Raw genomic sequence first — 20043 nt, 5'->3', positions numbered from 1 at the left:
GCAATAAACTTTTCTCAGATTTGACTGCTTTTGAGTAAACACAGCGAGAGAAATACACTGGGTTACAGAGACCAGCTTTTCAACAGAAAAGTTACTTTTTTAAAAACGCCTGATGACATTTAGCCATGACTGCCTGATTTCACTCTATCCAATCAATCCAATATCACGGCAAAGCTTGTAGTCAACTCAGTTCATACAATTCTTGACTTCTAGCAACTTCACACAAACTCAAAAATCTGTGACTATTAACACAAAGTTAGACCTAATAAATTATATCTAACTGAACAATAACAGTGTAGAGAAGAAACCTTGGTGGACAAACAGCATGTGCATATTTATGCTGTCCAATTTGAATTAGCTCCTCCTTTGCAAAGTGTGGATTCTGGATTAAAAGCAGATGCAAAAACTGGGTGGGTGTCAGAGACACGGTTTGAATGCAGTACACACAGCCTCCATGACAGCTCCACAGTAAATTCCAGACAGTGAACTGAAATAGATCCAGATTGAATTAAATGGGCAACCAGGTGGCCTCGTGATCAGAGAAACCGTACTGATGGAAGATTTCAGGGCAATCGATCACTGGTGGAATCTGTACACAGTTTAGGTGTTATCTGAGACACTGCTGGTCTAATTTTGACAAAGCATAAAGGGAGGACAGGTTTCGGCGCTACGTTCCTGTGTTACAGGACGAGAAAAATGCAGCTCTTACATAATAACAGAATCCACTGCTCCAAAAATGTTGAATGAATGAAAGATCGATGTTAAAATCTTTTCTATAGAGTCTGTAATTTCACACTTTTTCTCTTTATCAAGTTTATTCGTTACCTCTGTGAAATTATTTTGTATATTTTAAATGATTGCTTTGGGTTTTTATTGCTAATAATATTTTACAATTTTGTTTCTAACGTCTGGCCACAATAAGCAGCTCTTTAAAACACAAAAGTATCAAATGCACCCAGCACTTAGGTGTCACAGATTTGTTTTTAAGTGTAATCTTTGATTGCGTTGTGAGTTTCACTGCCACTGTACTATCCACTGTACTAGTGGAGAGACAAATCACAGAGATGGAAGGAAAAAAGGAAAGGAAGGAAGGAAAAACCCACACTTCACTGACAGAGTATTTTATTTTAACAGTTTTGGTGAACTGACCCTGACTGTATTTTTGCTCTGCTCCCACCACTGAGTTGAAACTAAAGTCCTGAGTGAAATGTTGTGCAATCATATTCAAGAAGACCGCCCCTCCTGAATTCATCCTGCCTTCCTTAACCTCAGAGCTCGAGCTCAGCTCCGTTGTCCTGTAATGGAGTTATAGATTAGTGTTTTTATAGAGAGATCAATACCAGCCTGTAAACTGGTGGGGCTGTATGCATTATTGATCACTTCATAGAGCGGTTTGTGTGTGTGTGTTTACGTGTACGCGTGTGTGGGTCTGTGTGTTTTCACCCACTCTTACACTTTAGATAATAAAAAAATGATTGTGGCTTAAATCAGCAGCGGACAGGTTTGTTCGATGGTGGAGATGCCAGATTATGATGGACCTCATGTTTGCCAGAAAAATAAGACGGATTATAAATCACTTTACAGGTTGATTTATAGTTTGTCATCTGTGTTTATTCAGCAGCAGTTCATCAAATTCTGAAAGCAGAGTAATGATCCAAAGAAGTGAGACATAAGGAATCTGCTTCAGATGAATTCATCTGGCTTTATCTATGAAAGGCTTTTATAAATTCATTATTTTGTGATGTTTGTTGAAAAGTTAGATCACAGAAAATCAAACATGTGACAAGTGAGTTTATCTGTTAATAAGCTCTAACGTGTTACAGTTTAACCTGTTGTTTTTTGGAAAGGATCTGATGTTTAAAATAAATTATGAATTGATCAAGAAGAAATAAAATCGGACCGAAGCTCTTTAGGAAACCTATTATGCTTGTCCTCCTTTTCTCTCATATTTATAATGATAAGGTTTCACACTTAAAAAAATATCTTTAAGATCTGTATGATGTCAGACACAAAGTTCGATACACATTGTTTTCTGAGGGGCAGCCAATCAGAAGAAAGTTGTGTTAAAATGAGAGGAGCTAAAAGAGCTTGTTCCAGGGAGCAGGAAAGGACCCAGATGCAAGACTTATAAACTTAAAAAATAACAAAACAAGCCATTTATTAAGGTCAAAAGCAAATAGTGTCAAAATTCAAACAGCTAAAGCCAAAAGCACACAGGACAATAAGCAAAAACACACAAGGATGAAGTAAACAGACAAAGAACATGATTAAATACACAAAAGAGGTAATTAGAAATTAGAGACACCTTGAGAACTAGACACATGTAAAACCAGTTAAGGTAAGTAGAAACAAAGAAAGAAAAATGGCTACCAAAATAAGGGATTAGCATGACAGGGATAAACTGAAACTCAAGGAATTAAATATAATCTATGATCCTAACTACAAACAAAAACTACCTTTCAAAGGTAGAAAAAACTAAGACTGGGAATATTATCATAAAGAAGCCAGCCAGTAAATATCTGCTACATAAAAAAACTTAAACAGAAGTCCAACACCATAAACACAAAGTCACGTGACGACTCGCCTGATCAGTAGTGGGCTAAGGACCTTCATGACCACCTCCAGAGGGGACAGCCCTCCTAGCCTAGTGGGCTAGGCGTATCTTACCTAAGACTCTGCCAGTGCAGTTGCCTTTTTTCCGTCATTTAAGACTAACCTGGATGACTGAGAATCTGCACAGACAATTAAGTCCCTTAATTTACCAGGCAGTCTTAATAAACTTGGATCTCACTTTCTAGACCTGCTTACAAAACCCCAATGCATCAACATCTACAGAGAGATAATATAAAGAAATGCATGAAAAATGTTCAGAATTAAGAAGTCAAGTGCAAGAATGAATGTCGTTACATAAATATAACAATTTAAAATGTTTCAATAACAAAATGTAGCTCCTTAAATTTGAATACTGCAAACTAACTGAATAAAATAACTGGTAATATATAAATGAACATCACGCAGTACTGCTTCCTTGTGATGCAGTAAATGATGAGTGGAGAAATAATCAGCTGTGCAAGACAAAATCAAGTCCAGACAAAAAAATATAGACTTTACAATAGTCTTACCTTCTTTATTATTGATTTATTTATTTATTACAAAAATGCAATTAATTTTTGTCTTTAGTGTTCATGGTAGGTGCTGAAAATGAGCTTAACAGCTCCTCTTTAAATAACTTCTTGTGCATTTTTACTTCGTGGTGACACTCCTCGTCACGGACGCTAACTCATTTCATCCAAGTCCTCAGTTTCTTCCCTCACAGACCGTAAAACAGTGTTTACTAGAAGCAGATTGAAACCATAACTCTTGAGAGTATCATCTCCGTTGCACAATAGCGGAAAGATTCACATCAAACACGAAACTATCTATCTGTGTTTTTTCAGGACGACAAGGACGATGATGTGTGCGAGGAGGAGGAGCTGGGCAAATCATTTATCTCAGCCAACAGGAAGCGGCTGCTGTGGTGGGGATCACGCCAGGGCACAGACGAGAAAAACGTACGTCAGGGTTAAGACACACGCGGACACAAGCCACTCAAAGTATTGTTTATTATCATTATTTTTCTGCGATGCCGTCCTTTTAAAACAAACTGGATAAAGGTTCAGAAACATAGAAAAAATAATATTTTTTTAACTTTGTAAGCGAGAAAAAAACACTTGTTTCTTTTTAACGTTGTCAGAACTGATAACAAATGTTGTCCTGAAACACTTTGATTTAGTTTTACGATTCAACAATAACAGGCAGTCTTAATTAAGCAGAATGGAACAAATCAGTAGTATTAAAGTTTCAAATAACAAGGAAAACAACTCTATTAAACTCTAACGTCAGGCTGCAGCTGTTGATTGTTTCCTTAAACTTCCATTTGCTTCATCTTCATGATAATCGACTCATCCCTGGAAAGATTTCAGACAAAGACACTTTGCCTCTCTCGCACATGCACGCTTATTGTGACCTTGTTCCTACATCAAGGCCCGTACGCTGTCTCCACCGGCGACCTCCTGAGGTTTAAAAGCTTTCAGGGTGTGCGGACGCAGATGAGTGATGGTCTCGATTTACAGATTAGCAGCACTCGGCTTTGTTCTTGCTTATCAACCACTATAAAGAACACGGAGGCCTTTGACTTCAGCAACTCATCGATAACACACCTTGCCTTGTATGCTCTTTTTCTCCTCTTAGCTCCTCTCCACCCAGGATGGAATCAGTACAACAGAGGTGCGGGTTGTTCTGGATGTGTCTTAAATCTGTGCATTTTCACCCCTTTTAGTCTTGCTGCAAGAAAGGAAATCGCTGCAAAGTGCTTTTCACACTGCATCCTCATTGAACGGGGTTACCTTTAATTTTTACATCCTGATTGGTTCTGTTAATCGAGGGCTTAAGTAAACATTATATATACATATGTTGCTAACCTGATCTACCTTTATCTTCTCAGTTGAAAAGCTGTGCAAGTATTTCTTAGCTGGAAAAGTTGGAAGAGGGAGTACCTGTACAGCTTTTACAATACAAAAAGAACAGGAATTATATCTGATGAATATTGGTGATTAAATATTTAAAGGTTTGGTTCTTATTGTTAGACTCTCTTGAACACCCATTGGTTAAAATTTAGATTGAGGGTACTATTGCCTCTACTTTGAACAGTCCCCCTGTTCATATCAACATTGAATAAACATCTCCTTTATTGACTTCCAGTATAAGTGTGAAAGAAAATCTTCAGCCCTTTGTGTAAAAATACCTGCTACTGGCCATTACAAGGCTTCAGAAGACAACGTTCAGTTGAACCTGACCAGTTTATCAGCGGGCCATATGATCAACAAATATTAGCTGTTTTCAAATCTTTCAGCATTTATAACAGTGGAAGATGAATGAAATTTTGAAAGTCAGAGTGCAAGCGAGTACATTAATAATTATAAATAACAAATCTTTTATGTTGCGTGGTATGTTATGTTATATTAGTATCAGTAATGGTCTAAATCTGTTCAAGGTTGAAGACGTCTTAGTACAAAATGTCTTCTTTATGTGCAACATTTGAGCAAGAGAAACATTGTTTGCAGGAGCACAGAAAGGTCATTTTGCACCAAACTCTCAACTTACAGCATTGTCAGTCTGCTGAGGCCTCACATTGTTTTAGGTAGTGATTTTTTTAGACATTGTTTTTGCACAGGAAAAGCTTACAGCTAGCATTATGAGGGGAAATTATTACACTAGTACATACGTGCATTTGGCTATTTTTTTTAAAGAATTTACAGGCCTGTATGTAGAAACCACAATTTTTCAGATAGAGGACTGATGTTTTGTTTCTAGCTTCTCATATACAGAGGACATAATAGCCTTTTAAACTTGACAGTAGGCACCTTTAATTTTTGCCTAATTCTATTTAAGAAGTTTTTCTTTCCCATGAAACCTTTTTCAGGTAGATCTGTGATTGTCGGATGGGATTTTTTTGTTTTGTTTTGTTTTTTAATTTTAATAAAATGGAGGCCTACAGCCCACATTGTATTTCAAAAGCTACAAATGAGTAGAGATCAAACTAATGACATCGCAATGTATGTGAGAATGCTGTCACCTATCCACCACCAACACACTTTCTAGTTTATCACAGCTCTGTTTTGTCTCGATAACTACTTTAGTGCAGCAACAGCTTATTTAAACAATGTATAGCTAACAAAAATTAAGTTAATAAAGTTTAACAAATAAAAATAAATGGATTTTAACGTATATCACATCAAATTTGACATTCTACAGATACAAATATAATATGGATGTTATTCAATTATCTTGATGAGGATAATTGTCCATTGAAAAAATATGAAAGCCCTCGATCAAAGTAATTTTAATTTGATTTGATTTCATTACATTTTTTTTAGTAAAGGGGTTGTATCGACTTCAAAAACCATGCAGTGTGAAAAGTAGAAATCGTGCCTCTATTGCCCAACAAAGCCAAATTGTGGTAACTAAATGGCTAAAGTTTCCTGTGGAAAAAACAGTGTCCAGTATCAAACAACATTAGTTACCCCTCTTTGCCTTTGTGAGGCATGCTAAACTGTTGTGTGAGCTCATAACAAAAAAAAAAGTTCCGCATCTACTGAAGTTTATTTGTTATTTATTTAAAAATGATCTGCAGGCTGTGCCCACTTCAAACGGGACCTCCTTTGAGTTTGCCGTGACTGAGAATGGACCAGTCTGTCGGGACTTGTACTCAACCCCTCAGTACAAAATGGACCAGCCCAGTGATGGCACAGGTGAGCTGTTTATTCATTCTATTATGAACATTTCTAGTCTGCAGTGAATCTGTAAACTAGTGCTGCTACCACGTAAAACATTCAAAATTGTCATGTTAATATTAATCATAAAAACCTCTATTCAAAACTGCATTTTGTGTTTACTTATTTTATTTAAATTTGTTTGATGATGTGAAACGTTTCAGTGTGACAAAGATATAGAAAAGGAGAAATCAGGAAGGTGGTTGAATTCTATATTTGTTTGTAAGGGTTTAATTACAAAGGCTAAATAAAATATAGAGTGTAACAGTACTGTATATATTTTTTCTGATTAAATTAACTTTTTTAGGTTTTTTAAGTTAACTGTGTGAGGAATAAATAGTCATAATCATAAAGTGATTGGAAGTAATTAAGTACGTTTGATGAAGTTTTTACCAAATATGGTAAAAACTTATTTATCGTGTATTTCCACCATAAACTTTTAAAATAGACTAAACATGTTATGCAGTGAATTAAAATGTACACAGTTAACAGTACATAAAAGCAGCGAAGATGGCTTCAAGATAAAGTGAATTATCTTTGATATTAAGTGTTAAATACATCTGCTACTTCACCCTTCCTGCCTTCATTTTGGTTTTATGTTGCACTTATTTGCAACTGAGTTCACTGAATTGTTTTAAAGGTTTCCTTCACTTATTTTAGTCAATATAGTAGTTATGAGGTGAGATACTTAATAGCCTGTGAATATGGCTGTTTAATGTACTGAGGAACTTGTAAAGTCTTAAAAAACTTTTCAAGGGACATGAAAGGGGAAGATAGGGAAAGTCTTATTTGGGTTTCTGCTGAGTTACTTTAATGTGTAAAATCTGAGGTGTTTAGAGCTTTTTGCAAACTAAGAATTGAAAGTCAGAATATATTGTCTTCTGTGCTTTGTGAAGGTAAACTCTCACAGTTTCCCCCAACTTGATGGAAGTGCAATAATAGATCCACACAGTTCCACAGTAGAAGTGTTGTAATGAGCTGTTTGTTTGTCCAAACAGAGAAGAAAGAAGAGTGTGTGTATGAAGTGTGTTTGCCCCCGGAGGAGTCATCTGTGAAGGAGACCGAGAGTGAAGAGAATATAATAAAGAAAAAAGGAGTCGGTGCGATGGTCAAAATCTTCCACTTCATCATGAAACAAAGCTACATCGGTGCTCTCATAGCCATGATGGTGAGTAATGTTGAAAGTCAGTGCTTAGAATGAAATTTAAAAAATATACATCTTATTTACTTTGTCGTTCCTACTTGTTCTCTTAAAATGCGCTTGCTGTTTATATGAACAGATTAATTTGACATTCAAGCTTTATATCCAGAGAGTAACAGGCCCAAACCCGCAAACCTGGTGGAAAAATGTCGTTTGCAAAACACTCTTGCCTGCTCTATCAACATCAGTGCCCTTGAGCAAGGCACTGAACCTCTTTCTGCTCCAGTGGAACTACTGGCTGGCTAGTGGTAGGAAACTGTGGCTTTACTGGGCAGCGTCTATGGTTGCATGTGTGGCAGAATGCAACCAAAAATGAGCATCTGTTCTCAGTTTAAACATTCCTAGAGTCATTCATTTTTTTTTCTTTTACAGAAATACAAGTAGCGCTACTGTTTATTAAATTGTTGTCATGTCACGACAGCATATGTTGCTCCAAAATATCAGCGTACTTGTCAGAGCTAAAGGGGCCTTCACAGAACTGCAAGTTACCATTCCCAAAGGCACTGACGCAACCCCAAATGTTGCTGGTAACAATCTGTCCTTTGCTCTGGAGTGCCCAGCCTGATTTTACTAAAACAGACCAGAAATATTGATTTGTCTAACCAAACTGCAAGTTACCACCAATGTTCCCTCTAATTTTTCACGTGTTTGAGCGAACACACAAACTCCCTGAGCGATCCCTTGGACCACTGTGAGCGACATCAGATGTGTGCACTGTGGTCACGCCAGCATCGAATCCATTCAAGTTACATGGTTTAATAAAATAATCAAATTACAGCATTTACATTTATGTTAGACTACTTTTAATTAACTGCTTTAGCCCACTTACAATGAAAATTTAAAAAAAATCTTGTTCATGACCTGTGTAGTATGTTAACACTATTGGAAGTAAAAATAACTTGAACTCCAATTTTGAAAACACAACTTTATTTATTTATTTTTATTTTTTTATAAAGCTCTGACTTGTATTATGAGTGTGAGTCTGTGATCTGGGAGAGAGTCCTGTAACTCTGTCTGCAAAACACAGTATATAATGACCAATGTTGGGCAATTAATTATATAGTTACTTCTTCAAAAAAGTAACTCAGTTTGGCAAACAACAAAGTTTTTTGCAGCTATTTTTTTTTTTAAATGCAGCCAAGGCGTTTTTAAATAAACATTTCAAACTATTTACAGAACAATCAGCTGTTCTGCATCAAATATGATGCCACACAAATTATTTATGCCACTCCAAAAAATAATTTCTGTCCACTATGAGATAAAGGAGAACAACAGCCTGATACCTGCAGGCCTGACAACAGGAGATGTATCACTCCTGTAACACCTGTAACATTCAGCAGTCGCCTCATTGTTCTGACACACACAACAAAACTATTGACTACACTACACACTAACTACACAAGATTTGCGCTAAAGGTCGCAAATCTCTCACATCTCAAAACACCGCCGTCACTCCTAAAACTTCCCCCCGTTTCTTAACAACTAGATGCCACGTTGCCATATCATTTTTTGATTGGTCGACATGGTACTTTTTTGGACGAATAGGAAAGGCAGAGGAGTGCTTTCGAGCCTTTTTCCTTAAAAAAAACCGTTTTTACCGTTTCTTCCCGCAGTAAATATAAACAACGACAGTATTCAGGAAGAAAACCAAACATTGCATATTTTTTTTATCACAACTCTGGTTTTACGTGGCCTGTCAACACAATTTAAAAACTGGTATAAAGTCCACACTTTTTCGGTCAATTGTTCCGTCTGTCCTGCTCACATCTCCAATGGTTGTACACGTTGTCATTAACGTGGCTTCACTCCACATCAGCCACGCCGCTTTGCTAGCTAAAACACCGGTGTCGGCACATAAGGACGCTGTCATAGCCTGTCAACGACGTTGATTGGCTGCGTATATACGCATTATTGGCTGAACTATGGGATAAGGTGGCATCGTTCCAATCCCATATGGGAGCAGCCAGTCACTCACTGACTAACACTGCAGAACAGGATTGTTGAAGTATTAATTTTAATTTCAATTCAGGTTAGATTTTTTTTTGTGCGCAATGCAGATTTTCTGTGCGCAGAGACCGTGCCAGCAGTGCGCAATTGCGCACGTGCGCAGCTTAGAGGGAACATTGGTTACCACTATGTGACGGTCCATCGCACCGAGCCTCTGAGCACTGAAAAGCAGTCTCAAATTGCATAGTTACCATACTTTTTGTTTTGTTGCCATTACTGTTTTTTTTTTATTTGCATTATTTATTTTAATCAGTTAGTTTAGCAATATATTTGTTCAAATACCTGTTAAATAATTTAAATGTTACTGTTTTTATTGTTATTTAACAGTAAGTTAACAATCTGTAATTCTAAACTTGACACATGCTGATACACCAGTGCAAATCTCAACTTTTAGGGAGGACATACACAAGATCTTTGCATATATAATCAAAATGTTTGAGCATTAAATTGAAAATTAAAAAAGTTAGTGATGCTGTTGCTTCATTACTTTGTCATGTTATGCATTATAACAAACGTACACATTTTTAGTCATCTGTGTTTGGATCTCAGACGTTTTTGCGGGTCTGAATAGTAGAAACGGATTTATATTTAAAAATAAAATTAAGCCAAAGTAACGAATCATTGTTGTATTAATTCTGTCAGAAGTGAAAAACGGTTTGATGATCATCTGGAAATCTGCTTCCCTTTGTGTTTGTGTATATATGTGTGTTTGTGCGTGTGGTTTCTGTGCCAACGCACTATTTCCGAGCAGTGGTCATATTTGGCCTTCCTTAGTCATTCATGACTGCAGCATTTGTTGTAAATTTTTCTCTCCGATTTGTTTGTCTCCAGGCGTGGAGCATCACATACGTCAGCTGGCTGACGTTCGTCTTCCTCATCTGGTCCTGCCTGCTGTGGATGGTCCGTGACCGGAGGCGCTACGCCATGCTGTCATCTCCCTTCATGGTGGCCTATGGCAACCTGCTGATAGTTCTGCAGTACATTTGGACTTTTCCGGACATGGATTACAGCAAAGTCAAAGGCTTCTTTGTTGAGAAGAAAAACCCATTCCACTCACTTTCATCTAAGGTTTGGGAGTTCACATTAGCCAAACAACTAAACATCCGTGAAGCCACTAAACCTGACATTTAGCTTGACAGCCTGCAATCTTGACCACGTAATATGGTTTAATATGTGCAGGGATTTAAGATGTACTCTGCATATGCTGCACAAAGCTTTATTTTTTAAGATTCTGAAACAATCTCGCTAACAAACCGAGTCACTACTCGGTTAATAATATAAGACAGTGTAGTTATGCAATGTGCTCCTGAAGAAGGTCAGGTTTTAGTGTTTTGACATGTGTTGGAATAACTCTAAGGCGTTCAGGTTTCCAGCTACTGAACTTGACCTGATTATGTCTGGAATGAGATTTTATGATTTTATGCAACACACAAACTTGGAATTACTATAACGTATTTTTTAAATTACTCACATTTCTGTTGTAGTGCAGAGCGTATGTGTTTATTAATGTAAAGAGTGAAGATGCATTGCACTGTATTTCACACCTGGGTGAAAAATGATGGCTAATGATGTTTATTTAAAGAGTAGATGCAGACAAATTTAGACAATCCAAGTATAGTTTACAAACTCAAGTCTGATTTACTACATGCAGTATACAGAATATCCTCTTGTGTTATTTTGACCATCAGTATTTTTGGTCCCACACAGTTAAAGTAAACTCTGTGTGATTTGTTGTTTCATCTTTTTGTTTTCTTTGCTCCTCGTCTTTTTTAAAAACATATTTATGGTGTGTAGGTCCTTTGTATGCTGACCTTCTGGTTACTGCTGAGACAGACGCTTACAGAGAGACAAGAAAAACAAAAGGAAGACAGCACTGGTCTCTTAGACGTTCATGTAGAGGATCAGAAGAAGCAGGGTAAGCTCTATGCTATATTTTTTTGTTGTCTTACAGTAGTATATACGTAAACAGTTTATAAACAGGTTACAGGCATGACATATGTTACAATAAACTTATATTGAGAACATTTTTAAAATGCTTAGGAAATATACAAACTTTGTTAACAACAATGAAAAACATGAACAAATATCTCTTACAGGTATTAGAATTAGCACATAATGGCATTGGAAAACTTATGATAGAGATTTTTAACACTAATCAGCAATGTCACTGGAGATCTTGGGTGGGCCCAAAGAATTTTAAAGAAGAAAATATGCCTTTATTCATGACAAATTCCAGGAATTTGGTTAGAAATGAAACTCCAGAAACAAATATGGTCTGCTAGACTGAAAAATGCAAAACTGCTTTTACAGAGGAAGAGGAGTCTGAGGAGGGGGGGGAACAGGACCTCATGCACGTCCTTGGTAACATGGTGATGGCTCTGATGGTCAAATATTGGATCTACATCTGCGGTAGCATGTTCTTCATCGTCACCTTTGAGGGACGTATCGTCATGTATAAGATCATCTACATGATGATGTTTCTCTCCTGTGTGGCGCTATACCAGGTACGCACCGAAAACACACCAAGTGATTGACAATAAACATGCTGACATTTCTATCTGAAATGTACAAGTGCATCCAAAAAAGTGGAATATTGTGATACATTTATTTATTTTTTGTTTTTTTTAATTTAATTCAAAAGGTAAACAATGACAGTGTGCATTCATAGCACGTAAGGTGAAATATTTCAAGCCTTTAATATTTTAATTTTTATGATTACGGCTTTAAAAATCAGAAATTCAGTATCTTAAATTATTAGAATACAAAATTTCAAGTTTGAGTAAATGACTATACAAAAAGTATAAATACCATATCTGTTAATATCTTGGTCTACTTCGGTAGATGCAGCCTAGATCATGTGGAAGCTAACTTGACAGTTTTCCATATGGGTCTTTGACACCCTCCATAAGGAGGGTGAGCCACCGGTCATTCCTGAAAAGGCTGGCTGTATCAAAGCACATTAATGGAAAGTTGACTGGAAGATAAAGGTGTGACAGGAAAAGGTGCTCAAAGAGCAAGGATGTTTGTGCAGACATCAGAAGCATCTTACTTGGGTTAAGGAGAGGAAGAAATGGACTGGTCGTCTGGTTACTTTCAGATGAAAGTACATTTCTCATCATGTTTTCAATTTCCACTCTTCCCCTACTCGTAAACAAGACTCTGAGACACTTAAACTCCTCTACTTCGCAGCAACTTGTCCATGACAGTGGTGCGCACTCCACCACTTTGCAACCTAGAGCCATGGCCCTGGACTTGAAGGTGCTACTTCTTAGTCCTTCATCGATAATCGAACCGGCAACATGCTATATAAACTGTAAAGTGAAATGTATTGTTATTGTATTTGATGGAAATGATGCAGTTTAACATTCTTCCAATTTAGGGCATGTAATTGATTTTCATTCTGCTAAAAGGTCAATGGACTAAAGATATAAAACCATAATACACATGCATTTAACAGGGGGAAAATATACAAGGCCAAGCATAGTAAACAGTGCTTATTATAAAGAATTGCCTTCTTTTTATGTGTAAATACCTTGCATATTTCTATATTATTTATTATTAACATTTGGGGAATATGTGGGATGTTTAAAATCGTGATCTGTATAATTGTTTTCGAAGCCTTCCAAATGAGGCGACCTGCGAAATAAGGATATTTAATGTTGTTTATATTATTTGGAGTATATATTTAAAGTGTAGATATGAATATGGTGCTATAAACTTCCCAAATTCAATTTCCCAAACACAGTATTTGCTGTCATTTGTTACGTGAGTTCATAAAGTATGTGCTTTCCAGGTTCGTAGAACATTTTGTATTCCTAACTCCCAGCAACAGCCAGAGGCAGACTGAGAAGTCACATAAATCCAGATGTCCTCTTCTAATTTTTGTCATGAAGGTGCACTACGAGTGGTGGCGAAGGATCCTGAAATACTTCTGGATGTCGGTGGTTATGTACACCATGCTGGTTCTCACAGTTGTCTACACCTTCCAGTTTCCTGAGTCAATACACACCTGGGGTAACATGACGGGCCTGGATAAAAAAGGGTGAGCGCCACTGAGCAGCTGCCGGTCTGAGCGGCAGGATACTGACTCATTGCCTACTCCGTTTCCCAGAGAGGCACAGCTTATGGCTTAGTCATCAAACCAACTGTTTGTCTTGAGCTATTGTTTTTTGTTTTGTTTTGTTTATTTTAGTAGCTTTGCCCTGCTAGCGTAGCAAAGCATATGTATAGTGGCTTTAGTTGGGGATGGAGGAGAATTTTAGAACAGAATTCACAGATGTCTTATTTTCTTTGATTTTTTTAAGTAGCTATATAGGTAGATATTCATGATGTTACCTAAAAAATCTGTTACAAATTGTAGTAGTTCAGTTCTAGCTGGCCAGAGTAAAACTACTTTAGTATGTATCTGTTCTTCCAATTTATAGAGCATAGTTGCCTCACAGCTCTTCAAGATGAACCTGCATATTTTAGTAATGAAAAAAGCTACAGGAAAGACTGAAACTATTGTTTCTTGTTTAAAGAAATATACCTACACACTACCTCAAGTAGTATACTTAGTTATGTTAATATTCTCAGCCATAAAAATATAATCAACTATAGTTGATATGTGGTTGTTAAAAGCCAATAAACAGAAAATGATATTGTTACAGTATGCCTGATTACTCGTGACAGCTGTGTCCAGGGGCACTATGATATTAAACAGTTTTTCTGTAACATACCATTGTAATGGTTATATTTATTTATTTTTTTATTTCATTTTTATTTTTATTTTATTTTGGTTTGAGTAAGTTCAGATTTAGTTTTTAGACCTCCCAGTCTCAAACATAGGTGCCAGTGCCTCGTCACGCTTGCTGTGTTGGCAAATTTGACTAAATTACCTTAAGTACTTTAACTATAATTACAGTGATTTAAAGGGTAAGGGTCACATTTATGTGAGAATTTCTTTACATTTTCACATAAACTGAATAAATTCTTTTGGTTTAAGGTCATACTGTAGATTGCTATGATGTCACAATAAACCCCCAACATATAATTATTACAAAGCGTTATATAAACACCTGGTAGTATTAAATGATGAATAGATTAGATTTTATCTACAGAGTCAATATTCAGCTTTGCTGTGCTCAGTCTTCCAAACCTCAGCAGTTCTTCACACAGTAACCTTGGGAGTGATTTAAGCTTAATCTCACAGTTTTCTGTTTCCTTTGAAATGTTTGTGAATGCAGTCTAGAAGCCCTGGGCTTGAAGCAGTTCGAGCTGGGCGAGCTGTTCATCAGGATTTTCATTCCCACGTCCTTCTTGCTGGCGTGTATTCTCCACCTGCACTATTTCCATGACCGCTTTCTCCAGCTTACTGACCTCCAGGCTGTAGTGGCTAAAGAAGAGAGCACTATCTACAGGTGAGACACATGCTGCTTTTTTTTCAATTCATACTTATAACAACAGCAAAATGATGGGAAGTTGTTTAGATATAGAAATGGTAGAAAATTTGGTTTTATGGGGTTATCGTGATTCAGAATCATTGTAAGTACATTTTCTTTGTTTTGAAACTAAGTGTCTTTTCTCCTTGTAACTTGGAAGCTTTTGGTTTGCTGTAGAGCCCGACCGACACCAATACCGATATTTGGTGATCTAAAAATCCGAAATATCGGTCAGTATTTTGCTTTGTTTTATGCACACAAACAGATTTCCCTAACATTTATTATGTGTAGTTTTTTACAATTTTGTACCAAGATAGTGCAGAATAAAAATAAACTTGTTTTATTGTGGATTAATTGTGGAGAATAGTGCCCTCTGCTGGGCAAACTATGCAACGTAAGCACTCATAACATTGCTGAAGGGTGTTTCCCCTTTTTGCTCTTTGCTTTTTAAAATTTTCATTTATCAGCCAGTAAATGAAAATGATATGCCTGATATATCGAAAAATATTGGCCCATGCGGTCATGCAGTAATGCAGTATATTGGTCATCCGATATATCAGTCAGTCTTTAGTTTGCTGTGCCGCCCCATCCCGACTTCTGCTTGTTACATTTTGTACTTCACAACTCCAGTGCAAATTGATTAGTATATAATTATTGCAATAAATTTCCACTACTCACGAAGTATGCATGTAAAACCCAGTTCATCCGCTTTTATGTCACACCTTGTTATATGCCCGCTGTAACCTCATCGGTCATTGCGTGCTGTGTCGTGCAGCTGTGTTTCATAACATCCACATTTCACAGTCTGCGGCATGGGTCATTTAACTTTATCGTTGTTTTTGTGGATTCCCCGTTGTTCTGCTACCACTTGCTCAGCTCTTGTTCCCTCTGCTTCTCTCCGTCACCTGCTGCTATCTATCTTCTCCGCCTGTTTCACTCACAGCCACGCCAAAGTCAATGGGCGTGTCTATTTAATCATGAATAGGTGGGTATTTGCTCGCTTTCTGTAGCATCCATCACCATCCCATGTCACCTCTGAATCTTAGCGTTTTCTTCCTTTTGCAATACATCCTCAGCACCCACAGTGACTTAACCCTGTTACCTTGTTTTTGATGGTATTTTATCTTGAGAATCTGAAATATCTTGCACCTGAAGATCAGGTATTTTTCATGACATGACTGGTTTACTTTTTGGGGGGTTTGGGGTTTCTTTATTTTGCCTGTAGCCTCCTCTTATTTGGATTTTCTGTTAGCTTTCTGGCTCTCTCACGTTTTTGTTTTTTTTTTTAAATAAAAAATGTTCTACTTCTGACATTCAACAAACTTACACATGCATGTTTAAAACTGCAAAAAGTTCTTGCTCCCCTCCACTAGCTTTACACTGATCCACACCCTGATCTATGCACTGAACCCCAGAAAATTACCCCCTTCCTATAAAAGCTCGCCTCCCCCAAACCACTGGAGTCCTGCAGCCAGTTTTCGTGCATTTTAAAATGACGTTTCAGCCTGTTTTTTGTCAGTTTCTCTTCTCACTGTTTATGATGACTTCTGTGTAACTATATTGTTCTGAGCAGCATCAAAGAAAAAATTCCCACTCCACAGAGCAAGTAAGTGTGACTACCAAACACCAAAATGCTCGTCTTGACATGCAGCCAGTCCGTGCAAGCCAAACCTGAACCTTGACATGGCTCCATTATTGCCTGAAAAGACATTGAAGGATTAAAGCCTCCCCTTAGTTGTTTATCTGCTGCTCAAAGATCAGACACCATGAATACAACACAGATTATTTTAAAGAATGCAGCAGGAATGTGCACTGCTTTTAGTTTGAAATGCCTGATGAAACACTGCTCTGTTGTTCAGTTAGCAGAACGAGCAGATTCCCATCCTGCATCGGAGTCATTTGACAGTCATCTTGACCTCGTGTATAATTTTTCAAGTATTTATATACTTATGAGGACAGAATACCTTAGGAAAATAATAAAAGAGATTTTGTTTTTTGTTTTTAGGGATTTGGTTTTTGTTCACTGTGCTGATGTCTTGGTCGAGTTTAAGATCAGATGCAGATAAATTTATGGAATATTAGGACGAAAAACTTACGAGGAACACCTCTTCTTATCTTACAATAATGATCGTAGCGTATCCTTGTAGATATGTCTGTATGTATCCCGTCGCCTCCTTTTAACGTGTGGGCCAATATTCTTTTTAAACATTTATCATAACTATTTATTAATAATGTTCAAATGTACATATATGACCCAATGGTCACCAAAATGTGTATCCACTAAATACGAAATATGAAGATTTTTATCACAAGAAATGCTGGTTGGATTGTATCGATAAAGGATTGAGAATTAAATATATTGTTTTATATCTCTACTACCAAACAGTTTCTTTGTCTTAAGTTTTTTTTGTGTATAATTTTGTTTATTTTTATATATTTCTTTTGGGTTTTATATGTCTTCGTAAAAACATTATCAAATCTAGGAGTATATTCATGCTCGAACCAATAATGCCTTTGGAAGTTTATAATTTAGTTGCCACATGCTCCACAATTACAATTAATTTACAGTATATAATATGATGTTTTTTAATGGATTATTGGGACATAAAAACAGACCAGCAACAGCAGTGAGTGCTGGCATGAAGATAGCAAGTGGAAATAAGAACAAAAAAAGACACATTAGTCCTGAACCTGTACAAACATAACCATTACTGCTGTCCTGTCAGGTTCACACCATTCACACTCTATGGTTAACACACAAAATATGGAAATTGTACAGTTCCATAACAAGTTGATAAATAATAAAATGCTTAACAACAACAGGAGCAATCGTATTTAAAATCCGTAAGTCACAGAAGGTCCTCATATGTATATTAATACAGGTCTGTGCCCAAGGTTGTGCGTTCGTGTGTGTTTTTGTGTAATAACTTCTGCCGTGTCTTCAGATTGGTGGACCCGGATGGCAGCCTGCCAGACCTCAGCATGCTCAGTGCCAGCTCGGTGGACGCGATGCTTCTCAGAGAGGAATGTGAAACACATGTAAAGCAGAATATGCAGGATGGTTGGGATATGGAGAAAGAGAAGGAGCAGGCCCTGGTGGTGGTGATAGATGACACTGACATGACTAATGAGAAGCCCAGGAGCTTGTCTGACCCACGGCAGTCCAGCACAGAGGAGAGCCAACAGTGCAGTGCGAAAACCGAGCCGGAGCCGAGCACGGAGCAGAGCTCAGGTACCGAGCAGCACGGCGGGTCCATGACCTCAAATGTGATTTCAAAAATACTGTGAAATATTTTACACTTGCATATTTTTTGTGTGAGTTTCACTTGATCTAATTCATTTTTGTCTAATCAAGCATAACATTCAACTACTAAAATATTTTTTTTCTGTATAGGAACACTAATAAAGATTAATAATTAATAATTAATAATTTATCATCTTAAAAAAAGTTTTATGTAAAACGATTAATTTAGAAGTTCATGGTTAACGACAACAATTATGCTTTAGTATTAAAAATACGATTTTGATTAAAGAGCAAATTCATACTGGTGGATTAACCATTACAGAAAACAAAAATGATTTTTGGTAATCACCAATCCTGTTAATTTAGTGCACCTTACATTGGCTGGTGTTCTAATAAACTATTGCATTGTGGGTGAAAGCTATAAAGTTTTTGGAAATATCTAAGTCAGACATTGATCAAGCGTAAACATTCAGCCACTGAAACTAATTTTTCTATTCAAGAATGAAAGTAAATAATATTAATTTCACATCTTAATCAAAATAACGCACTTTTTGTATGTCAGTAAATTAGAAATTTGATTTAAAACTGCAATAATTATGTTTTAGCATTAAAAAAATAATCCTGTTAATTTAACAGTTGTGGTATAAACCTTAAATTAGGTTATGGTCTAATAAATTAGTTCTTTCAGAAGAAAATAGCAGAAAATGCAAAATTTTGTTGAATGATTTACTGATGCATTGTTCAGTTGTTTAAAATAATTCTGAAGTTGATGTTCTTTCAACCCTGCTGGATCTCTTTACTCTCACCCTCATTTTCTTGGCAGTATAGATATATCCTTGTTCTTCCTTTGCTTCCCTCTTTGCTTTGCTTACGGTTCAGTTTCCACATAAACTTTAATGTCAAAACTATGTTTGTGACAGAACATTTCTGTCAAAGCAGCATGTTTCTTTTTTTATAAAAGGAAATGGCACATTAACATCATGCTGATTGCAAGTAGCTGTCATAGACATACGCGCGATGGTAATAAAAACCTAGCCAGCGCACATGAGTCATGCATCATGAATTTAGTGCTAAGCCTCTAGTTCTTCAGTTTGCTCTCAAGTTCGTTGTGGTCTTTAAAGGTCAAAGCTCCGTGCTGCCGCCCTGGTATCTTCTGCCTGCGCTCACACCAGCCAGTTATTAATCACTGCTGCGGAACTTGTAAAAGTGGTTGTACTGCAGGTTTTTTGTTTTCAGCTGGTTTATCTTGAGTTTTGCATTACGACACAGCACATAGCTCAAGCGCTCGCTTTTACCCTCCTGCTAAGGCCGACCAAAGCTGCATTACTAGCATATTTACACAGACAGCCTTGAATGAAAATGTTGTTTGCATGCACAGAAAATAAAATGGGTGATAAAACACAACCCTGCAGCCCTGCAGGGCCTCTTAGTTTATAATGAGTTGTGGGCTGTACGAGGTATATTCTCTGAGAGTTTCTTAGCCAAACAATGGGGCCTCTATTAAAGCCTGAGATAATATGGATTTTGTAAACGTATACACGCTCTACCACAATATAGTGGTTTTTATGGGAATATGAAACAAATTATTAAGTCCTGTTTCTCAGCTAAATAAAACAGCAGTTTGGAATTTGCTTGTTAATACATATTTTAAGCTCATTCTCATCAAACTTCACAACTTTAATATTGGAAAAAATGATGTTAACAATTCTGTAGCAGCTTCAGAATTAATATGAAACACGTGTTTGCTACCATAAAGTAACCAAAAAATTGAAATTAAATTTCTGGAATTTAGTTTCTAATAGTTTATTCTTCGTCTGTAGACAGACTAATGAAGTCGAGGAGTAATTGTTTTAGGCTTAA

The 20043-nt window shown here is 36.8% G+C and overlaps 1 protein-coding gene across 1 annotated transcript in view; it reads left to right on the top strand.

Moving 5' to 3' along the window:
- Positions 1–20043, top strand: part of LOC134616916 (piezo-type mechanosensitive ion channel component 2) — a 94992-nt gene that overhangs the window by 35383 nt on the left and 39566 nt on the right. Inside the window, exons 9-17 of the mRNA XM_063461993.2 lie at positions 3438–3551; positions 6173–6290; positions 7310–7479; positions 10351–10587; positions 11314–11434; positions 11830–12023; positions 13413–13561; positions 14745–14918; positions 17885–18171. Of these exons, the coding sequence (XP_063318063.1) occupies positions 3438–3551; positions 6173–6290; positions 7310–7479; positions 10351–10587; positions 11314–11434; positions 11830–12023; positions 13413–13561; positions 14745–14918; positions 17885–18171 (1564 nt within the window). The remainder of the gene's footprint in view (positions 1–3437; positions 3552–6172; positions 6291–7309; positions 7480–10350; positions 10588–11313; positions 11435–11829; positions 12024–13412; positions 13562–14744; positions 14919–17884; positions 18172–20043) is intronic.

Source organism: Pelmatolapia mariae, linkage group LG18 (genome assembly GCF_036321145.2).
Source record: "Pelmatolapia mariae isolate MD_Pm_ZW linkage group LG18, Pm_UMD_F_2, whole genome shotgun sequence".
Taxonomy (NCBI): Eukaryota; Metazoa; Chordata; class Actinopteri; order Cichliformes; family Cichlidae; genus Pelmatolapia; species Pelmatolapia mariae.
Note: the sequence above shows the minus strand (reverse complement) of the source record. Positions and strands in the feature narration are given on the sequence as shown.